At 28.9% G+C, this 9,958-nt stretch overlaps 1 protein-coding gene across 2 annotated transcripts; it reads left to right on the top strand.

Moving 5' to 3' along the window:
• The first annotated feature begins 390 nt into the window (after positions 1–390).
• Positions 391–8,558, top strand: LOC132939586 (uncharacterized). Of its 2 annotated transcripts, XM_061006836.1 has the most exons (12): positions 391–971; positions 1,947–2,052; positions 4,519–4,720; positions 4,797–4,923; positions 5,837–5,943; positions 6,049–6,156; positions 6,320–6,418; positions 6,811–6,923; positions 7,074–7,163; positions 7,229–7,503; positions 7,569–7,728; positions 8,394–8,558. In XM_061006836.1, the coding sequence occupies exons 8-12, from the start codon at positions 6,884–6,886 to the stop codon at positions 8,411–8,413; spliced, it is 585 nt and encodes a 194-aa protein (XP_060862819.1). In that variant the 5' UTR covers positions 391–971; positions 1,947–2,052; positions 4,519–4,720; positions 4,797–4,923; positions 5,837–5,943; positions 6,049–6,156; positions 6,320–6,418; positions 6,811–6,883; the 3' UTR covers positions 8,414–8,558. The 2 variants fall into 2 exon arrangements, with proteins under 2 accessions (XP_060862819.1, XP_060862820.1); XM_061006837.1 differs by lacking the exons at positions 391–971; positions 1,947–2,052; positions 4,519–4,720; ... (1 more) ...; positions 5,837–5,943; positions 6,049–6,156 and having other exon boundaries at positions 6,299–6,418.
• The last annotated feature ends 1,400 nt before the right edge of the window (positions 8,559–9,958 follow it).

Here is a 9,958-nt window from a genome sequence, read left to right as displayed (position 1 = left end):
TTCACAATAATATCATCAAATATACTTGGTAATATCATAGGCTGACTGACCGTTTTCGCTCAGAATCGTTTTTCTTATACAATGATATTATATCATTGAATTCAAATTTAACACCATCCATTACAGTGACCCACTTGTAACCTACTGTACAGCAGAGCGACATCCACTTATCCACCTTTTTATACTACGTACTGGTGTCTGGTACCGTCGCGGATTGTCTCGTCCACGGTCTTAGAAGAATGAGGTCTCGTCATTAAAATATTAAATATTAATATATGATAATATCAATCAACAATCTAGAATTGGTAATCGGTAATCGGTATAAAACACCGTAAAGTCTACTGTATCTATAATCTATGTCTATCGCCACCATATTATTATTTACTCGTCGTTGTCCGTAATTCGTATGCTGTACGCCTGTTGCCTGTACATTTCGGATCGTCATTTTCCTTTTCATCGCGGTGTGCGTCAGTGGCGTCACTGGTCACTCCGCACTCGTCGTTCTCGACTTTTGTTTCGCGTCCCGTTCTGTGTAAACAACACAAACCACGCCATCATTTTGCAATTCTTACGAGTCCTGTGTCGTCGGATACCGAATACCGATTGTTTTTACCGTGCAGCCGTCGCGCGTCGCCGACGTAGTTCGTTATTAGATACAGTCAAAATCATTTATTTTGGCGTCGCTCGTCGGCCATCGCTCTTGTACTTTTTGTTTCGACTTTCGCGTACCGTTCTGTTTAATCAACAAACGACGCGTGGACGCCATCTTTTTGCAATTTTTTTTTTTGTTATTGTTTTTCAATTTAAACTTAACAGTTTTAAAATTTATATTTATACGAAGTTGACAAGTGAAGGTAACGCGCGAGTATGAGTACAAGTATTGCGAGTTGCGACTATAATCCATATTATTCTTTTATTCAAATATTGATGAGTGGCTGAGTTTTCGACAAGTGGATACCTAATTGTCACCGGTATGTAATATAATATCATTATCGGGTCCGTTTCATAGCCAGCGTTTTTCGATTTATATTTTAGTAGGCGTCGACGACACGATGGTGCAAATTAGTTCAAGCAAGTCGGCGAGTAGGAACTTATATACCTAATGTAGTAAGCCAGTTACTACTTAACAACACCATTGTAATATAATAGTTATTATACTATACTATAGATTAGCTATACTGTAATTCGGCATATATCGGATAATAGAAACGGAAATAAGGGTTCCTTCTGTTTATTAAATAATATTACATTTTAATGTCTTGTTGGGAAACGGATATTAGGAACTCATTGAACCATATAATTGCTCTGTATACCACAATGTTCAATATATAAAAATATGAAACAGTAGAATGATTATTTTGATTACAACACTGTACGCAGCGATAGTCATTATAAAAAAATATTAATATTATATTAAAAATGATTATATCAAATCGAATACACAGAATTATACTGGAAGTCATAAAATGCGTGGGCCGGAACGATGGTCACACACATCACATCCGTGAGTCGAGATACAGTAGCTATAGGCAAGGGGTACGGGGAACGTCATATATAAGGGAGCCCGAATCGGCCTGTTTTCAGACGTGTACTACCACCCATTAGTGCAAGCACCTTCACGCCACTCTGTACGAGCATATTTTGGACTTAGAAAAATTATCAACAATATAATAAAATTCACAATAAAACAACAACTGTCTTTTATTTATTATCAACCACGACTACAACATCAAACAAATTGTCTGCGACCCGCAACGTTAATATCTCGGCAGCCACTTATCTGCTATTAGAACTACGATAGTAGGTACCAAGCTCACGAGTATATTACACTAATATAAATCGAAAAACTCATATGATACGTATGGATGGCTGCAAAAGGGCCGTACCTATTATATTAATAATAATATAATACTTTTTATTTTGCAATATTTCTATTGTTATTTTAGTCTCAAGAGTCAAGACATATTATCCCTATCAAGTTTTCAGTTGACACCGAGGGGCTGTTGAGGACCTACCAATTTCAGTTAAATATGTTATGTAGTGTTGTTCTTGGTTAGTATTTAGAACATTATTATTATTTTATTGTTTTTACTTTTTTATGTTGTAACATCATACTATTAGTGTCAGTTGTATACTTAATTTTAATTTATACCGTACCATTGTTGTTGTTGGTGATCAGTCATTTTTTAAGGCCCTTCTCTTGTTATTATCTATTATCATTACAGAGTATAAAGTTGTCAGGTAGGTAGATAAACTGTTTTTGAAATATTTAGTTTAGAAAATGTCTCTTGCTTTAAGCAAGTCTACTAAACGTAGACGATGTTTGGAAGAGATCGAGGAGTTAGGTTTAGCCATTGATAGCAATGCTTCTTCCAATAATCATAATTATAATGATCAACCTAGTTCATCCGAACAGCATATTATATCACGTAAGCTACCTAATAATATTATTAATGAGTGTGACCCTACATCTATTTTTTTTGCAAGTAACCATAATGAAGAAATTGATCCAAACTTAATAGCTGACATAAATCTAAATGGTACAAATATTTTTGTTTCTAATTTTTCATCAGATTCAGACTATAGTGAAAAAGTGTTAACTAACATTATTAAATGGGCTATTCAACATAAAATATCAAACTTGGCTTTATCTGATTTGTTAAAAGTATTGAAAACTAATCATAAATGTTTTGATTATTTTCCAATAGATGCCAGAACATTATTATAAACTAATGTTAGTAAACAGCCATTACAAATTCAAAATATGAATCCTGGTATTTTTCATTATTTTGGATTAGCTAATGGCATAAAATCGGTCATTGGTCCAAATGTATTTTCTGATGACACAATTAAATTACAATTAGGAGTAGATGGTTTACCTTTGACTAAATCCACCAATAGCCAGTTTTGGCCAATTCTCTGCTATATTTCTAATTTTAATAATACCTAGTCATGTGTATTTTTGGTTGGTCTGTATTGAGGTACAGAAAAGCCACAAGATAGCAATTTGTATTTATCAGAATTAGTAGCCGAATTAAAAGGATTATGTTTTAATGGTATTGATCTACCTGTTGGTAAAAAAAAAGTTTATGTTGAAGCTATTTGTGCTGATGCCCCAGCCATAAGTTATATATTAAAGACCAAAGGGCATACAGGGTTTTCTTCTTGCATTAAGTGTTCAATTACAGGAGTATTTTTAGAAAGAAGGGTTAGTTTTCCTGAAACCGTTTTCAACAAGCGTGAAGAATTTCTTAATAGACAAGATGAAGACTATCAAGTTCATAATACTATTTCCATTTTGTCCGAAGTACCCAATATAGCGTGGTATATAATTTTCCACTGGATTATATGCATTCGGTTTGTTTGGGAGTTGTTAAAAAAAATATTTTGTTATGGTTGGGTACTTTGAAAAACTCACCATTATCAGTTCGATTACCAAGCCAGAGTGTTAAATTAATATCGAATAGACTAATGCATTTAAAATCTAACATAACTCGTGATTTTGCTGGGATTCCAAGAGGGCTAAATGAAGTTTTGAGATGGAAAGCTACAGAGTTTAGGACTTTCATATTGTATACAGGGCCTGTAGTACTTAAATCTATTATTAGTCCTGAATGTTATGAACATTTTCTATGTTTGCACGTGTCTATGATTGTTCTTTTAAGTCCCGCTCATGGATATCTTTTAAATTTTATTGATAAGCTATTGAGTTACTATGTAAAAAAATTTGGTGAAATTTATGGTGAAGAATTTTTGTCTTATAATTTGAATGCACTTGTCCACCTTTGTGATGACTATAACAAATTTGGGCCACTTGACAACTGTTCTTGTTTTATGTTTGAAAATTTCATGCAGTTTTTAAAAAAAATGGTCAGAAGCAAAGCTAGACCTTTAGAGCAAGTTATTAAGCGTAACGAAGAATTTAATAAGTTTGGTAGACTTGAAATTTCTTGTACTCAAAAAACTGAAAATGAATGTAAAAATATACATAATGAAGGATCATTAATTGAAGGCTGTTCATCGCCACAATTTAAAATTGTATCTATGAAAAATGTTCTGATTAAGATAAGATCATTATCTGATTGTTATATTGGTTATTTTAACAGTAACAAAAAGCTTATTATTATGAGTGTTGTAAATATTTGTTACCTTCGTGAAAGTCAAGCAAATGTATTTTTGGAAAGGATTTTCAATATTGTTAAACCATTTTACACTCAACCGATAGACAGTTTAAAGTTAGGAATTGCTTCCGTTTCTGATTTGTCAGATGATTTGATGATTTGCAACATTAATACAATTAATTTAAAAAAGTATATGGCACTTGACCTAAATTATGACATTAATATTAAAATTGTTTTTCCGATATTACACTCAAAATAGTTATAGTTTTCAAGAATAAACTGTATTTTTATATTATAGTTTTTACTTTGAATGTTGTATTAGTTTATTTTTATATCTATTTATAATAAATGAATGTAATATGATCTGTATGCATTGATTATTTTAATTTTAATACAGCTTGTCATGGAGTCATTGTATTCAGTAGTCCATTTTATAAATGAAAATACTGTAGATTGTGTCCCCAGTAATTGGATTAAGGATAATACCTGTGCCTGGCCGTTTAACCAAAACCATGCTAGAAGAATGATTGAACAAAAATATCAACCAAATAATAAAGAATTTACTTATTTTAAAATAAGAATCCTTAGTTCTGGTATAAGTGAGTTGTATTATTTTAATTTTAGTTTTATGACAAATTAACAAAATTAACACTTTGTCTACATTTGTCATTATAGAAACTTTAGAAGAAGCAGATTTTAAAGCTAATAAAGCTCAAAATACAACAGACCTATCTGATGATGACAATAATAAAAAACGAATTAAAATAAATAAAGTCTGTGGAATGTCCTATGTACAATTCAGGTAACATAATTTAATGTGTTTTATATGTAAAATATTTTAGTAGTTTTGTCGTTATAATATATTATTAACTTAAGTTAGTATTATAGAACTAAATATTATAGGCAGTACACTAGTTATCTATACTAATATTATAAAGAGGAAAGATTTGATTGTTTGTATTGAATAGGCTCCGAAACTACAGAACCGATTTAAATGAAATTTGGTACATAGATAGTTTAGACACTGAGAAAAAACATAGGCTACTTTTTATTACTAAAAAATGGCTGTAAGGGGCTATACTGGTTCGAATTGAAAAATTATTTTTTTGTTGGATAGTCCATTCATTGAGGAAAGTCATAGGCTATATAACATCACGCTAAATTCAATTAATAGAAATGCTCAAACAGGGATTTTAAGATTTATGATGGAAATATTTGTTTATAAATGATTGCTATTGGTTATAGGAGAAATAATTAATAGAAATAGTATTTATTTATTATTGGTTGCTATTGGTTAATCGGGCAGATCAGGTACAAGCATGCATCAAATCAAATTTTCACACATTGCCTACCAGGGTGGCTGAGTTGCACTTAATGCAGTGAGTTACACCAAAAAGGAGTTGAACAATCACAATTTGTTTAAGAGTTGTCATTTTTTACGGGCCACAATATACGCTATACCTACGATAACCGCAGGTAGATTGCCTACCTGATAATATACTGCTGCGAATCAGAATTTTTATTCCAGGCATCAGAAAAGTTAAGATAAATTTTGAACACCGTACACCGAATATTAAATAACGAATTGAACAAAGTTTGAGTCATATAGAGTTGGTACATTTAACGGGCAACGAAGTGCACAGGATCAGCTAGTTTATAATATATTAATATATATATATATATATATATTAACAATAAATATTTTTAATTTTTAGATTCTGATGGTAGTGGCATTGGCACAATGTGTAAGAAAAATAAGAATACTCAAATAAATCTGTTGAAAAAAAAAATGGTTGGTCTCCTTCTCCAAAAAAAATTGAAGGTATTATTATTGTATTTGACTGTAATATGCAATTTAATTAAAACTCATTATCATAATATTTTAACCTGATATAATTAATATATTATATAATTTTGGGGGCTGAAGGCACATTATCTTTCAAAAGGAAACTTACATTTGGATTTGATAATTTAAAAAAAAAAGCTAATCCACTGAAAAATATTAGTCGTCATATAAGTTCTCTCAAAAGTCCAGGTAAAATATAATTATTTCTAAATAAAATAATAATAATTTGTTTAAATTATATGTGCTGTGAGTTTTGATAATTGAAATATAAAATAATAATATAGGATTATCAAAATGCCAGTATATGCAAAATTACTTAAAATATGTTTCATAATATTATGCTACCCTATAGATGCTGAAAAATCTACATTGTTAAAAAGAAATAATTTTGATGAAAAAAACCATACACAGAGATCATCATTTTCGCATCTTATGATTAATTCAGATGACGGTAAGAAAAAAAAAACATCAATGTAATATAATGATTATCTAAAAATTTTCTAGAACACCAGGCACTCTTTATTTACTATTTTTATTGTTTTAATCAATATTAACTTAAATTTTGCACTTCTAAAGTATAATTAATAGTTGTTTCCTATAAGTATATTGACCTAACATTTTGTTTGAAAAATATAATTATATATATCATAATATATTACTTTGAACCTAATGATCTACGTAAATTGTCATTAGTTCCATTGTTTTCAGTGTTAAAAAGTAACATTGAAAAATATCTAAAATTTATGGTACTTGGTAAACTAGAAATTTACTGATTATTTAATACTGAATAAATACTAAATACTAAAATAATTAATGTAAATCTAAAAAAAAATTAATTTTCAGAGGCTGAAGGGACATCATTTTTTACCAGAAACTTAAATTTAAAACTGATAATTCTAAAGAAAGAAGAAATCATATGGAAAATATTAGATACATTAGTCCTCGCAATAGTCCTGGTAAAGTTATACATGAATAAATAAAACAAGTCATAAGAATTTTGTACCTCTAATGATTAATGATTATTATTTATTAAAATTATTGTTTGATACCAGATCAATCACTAAATCACAACAGTGTCTGAAATAAGTTGTATAATAATGTTACAGATTTTTCTAACAATGAAGTTCCTTTTGATCTGGAGAAATCCACTGGAAGAAAATCGTTTTCATTATGTGAAGATCATGATGTGATCAATGGTAAGTGTATTATTGGTTTCATACACTAGGATTAATTTATAGCATATTTTGTTTTTCACTTTTAGATAAAGAGTTCAAAAAACAAATCATAAGACATGTTATGTATTTCAAAGTAGAGCTGAAACATATTACAAACACACTAACAAATAATCACTATGAATTGTTAGAGAGAGTACAATCAATTGAAAAGTTTCTGGAGGATAAACCAACTAAATTTTATGAACAAACAAATGTAGACATAAACTGTATGTCCGATTGCTCTATACCAATAGATAATGTAGTGGATTTAAACACTTTAGAGGACAAAACTTTGGGCGATCAAGAATTCAAAAAAGCTTTGGTAAGTATATTATATTTTAAATAACTAGAAAAGTAAAACAGAATTATAATTAATTATATTTATAGATAAATGAATTATCACATGTTGGAGGGAAAAATGTAAAAACGGCCGTGAAGAGAATCATTTCAAAACTATTTACAAATTGTTTTCTTGCGGACTATTCATTTACTGGTAAAAAGGGAAAAAAGAAATCTTGCGATTTGTTTATATTTCCAATTATTTTAAGTAAGTATGTGGAAAATATAAATCAATTTATATAACACTTGCAATTTGGCCCTCCATATTACATATTGGGCCCCTGTACTAAATGTTTGTCCAGGCACTTTTTTTCACAATATATTAAAATATCAAAATATTATTTTATAATATCTGATTCAGTTAATATAAAATATCTAAAATTACAAAATCATTTTAATCAGGCCGCGGGCACTAAAATACCTGGGCTCCTGTATTCCAGGTCCAAACTCTCCGCCCCCTCCGCCCATTTGGGAGCCCTGCTTGCAAGCTTGATACTTAATTCTTTCAAGAATTTTAATTATATTGGTTAGGTTGTAGTTATTTAGTTATTTTGTTCCTTTTTTTGTGTAGCTATGTATGAATAAATAAGATTAGATTGGTGTCAGCCACCAATTTATATTAAATTAAAATATTATTATTATTTAAATACCTATATATCAAGATTCTATAGGGCCAAGGCTCAAAATTACTTCTAAATTCTAATAATCATTAGTTGAGCAGAATATTTTTGTAAACCGATAACTGCTTATTATGTTGTTATGTGCAATAATCTGTAATGTAACCACAATTAATTGGGAATATTTAAACACCTATCCAAAAGCTCAAAATGTATTATAAATATATCAATTATATGACTTTTTTTATCTTTTTAGAATCCATAAAAAACAAGTAAAATTCAAAAGTGCAAGTGATCATGAAATAGAAGAACCGTTAAAAATATATTTGGCTCAAGCACCCTTCGCAGATAAACGTTCTAAAACTAAATAAATTTTCTTTTTATCAATTGTAATGTTTTTTTTATTTAGTTTTGTATAGGTATGAAAGCAAGTGTGGATGTTTTTACTTTCATACATTATTAGTTTACTTATATTTTGCTTATTAAAAAAGTAACTATTGCTATTTTTATGAGGATCATTGTGGTCAAAACAATTTAAGCGGAACAATTGATCACTGAACGTCTAAACCATAATTTTAAAAAACTAAATAAAATGGTTGAGTAATATGAATAAATCAAAATATTAATATATAGCTGCAGTATATCACAATAGTGTTAGGTAAATATAAATCAATATTGACTAAATATTAGTTAACACTATTAATTAAATAAATAATTTTGGTTCATTCAATATTTACTTAATAATATTAATTATTTAAAAATGTATTCTTAATAAATAAATAATGTTTATTCAATAATTATATTTTTTAATGTTTATAAATAAATATTGGTTAACACTAATTAAATGATAGTTTGTTACTTGGTACCATATGTGTACTAATTTTCAGAATCATTGAATGTTTTGTTATGTTCTGCCCTATAAAGGGTTAAAGAATGATTATTCATAGGGCACCAAGATATGAATTTTCAAGTCAATACAAAATATTCAACTAGAGTTACAGTACTAAAAAAAAAAAATTAAAGGGAGGTGTTGGCACCCACAGGCAAATAGATTTTAGAAAACAAAAAAAAAATTTGGAAAAAATTTGACAGTATGAATACACATTACAAAGTTCAAACTAAAATGTCCCGAAACTTAAACAGAAAAAACTATCAAAATATTTAGTTCATTAAAGAATGATTATTTATGGGGCTCCAAGTTATCAATTTTCAAGTCAATACAAAATATTCAACTAGAGTAACAGTACTAAAAAAAAAAATTGAAGGGAGGGGTTGGCGCCCGCAGGCAAATAGATTTTAGAAAACAAAAAAAAAATTTAGAAAAAACTACCTATTCAAAATATTAAGTTCATTAAAGAATGATTATTCATGGCGCACCAGATTGACAATGTTTAAAAAAATTGGCTAGAGTTAAAATCATAAAAAAAAAAATTGAAGGGAGGTGTTGGCGCCCGCAGGCAAATAGATTTTAGAAAACAAAAAAAAATTTGGAAAAAAATTTAGAAAAAACTATTCAAAATATTAAGTTCATTAAAGAATGATTATTCATGGGGCACCAAGTTATCAATTTTCAAGTCAATACAAAATATTCAACTAGAGTTACATAACTTAAAATAAAAAAATTGAAGGAAGGTTTGGCGCCCGCCGGCAAATGCATTTTAGAATACAAAAAAAAATTTATATAAATTATATTGTGGGAATACACATTACAAACATCAAACTAAAATCTCCAAACTCTTAAACAGAAAAAACTATTCAAAATATTTAGTTAATTAAAGAATTATTCAAAGGGTACCCGATTGTCAATTTTTAAAAAATTTG

Source organism: Metopolophium dirhodum, chromosome 2, assembly GCF_019925205.1.
Source record: "Metopolophium dirhodum isolate CAU chromosome 2, ASM1992520v1, whole genome shotgun sequence".
Lineage (NCBI taxonomy): Eukaryota > Metazoa > Arthropoda > Insecta > Hemiptera > Aphididae > Metopolophium > Metopolophium dirhodum.
This window is presented reverse-complemented; position numbering and strand designations above follow the sequence as displayed.

What these genes read in the sequence shown, in the direction of transcription:
- LOC132939586 (XM_061006836.1), top strand. Translation starts at nt 6,884, where the DNA reads ATGGAAAATATTAGATACATTAGTCCTCGCAATAGTCCTG. An exon ending in AGATCATGATGTGATCAATG is followed by an intron (nt 7,164 to 7,228) that starts GTAAGTGTATTA and finishes TTTCACTTTTAG; the next exon opens with ATAAAGAGTTCAAAAAACAA. An exon ending in AAGAATTCAAAAAAGCTTTG is followed by an intron (nt 7,504 to 7,568) that starts GTAAGTATATTA and finishes TTATATTTATAG; the next exon opens with ATAAATGAATTATCACATGT.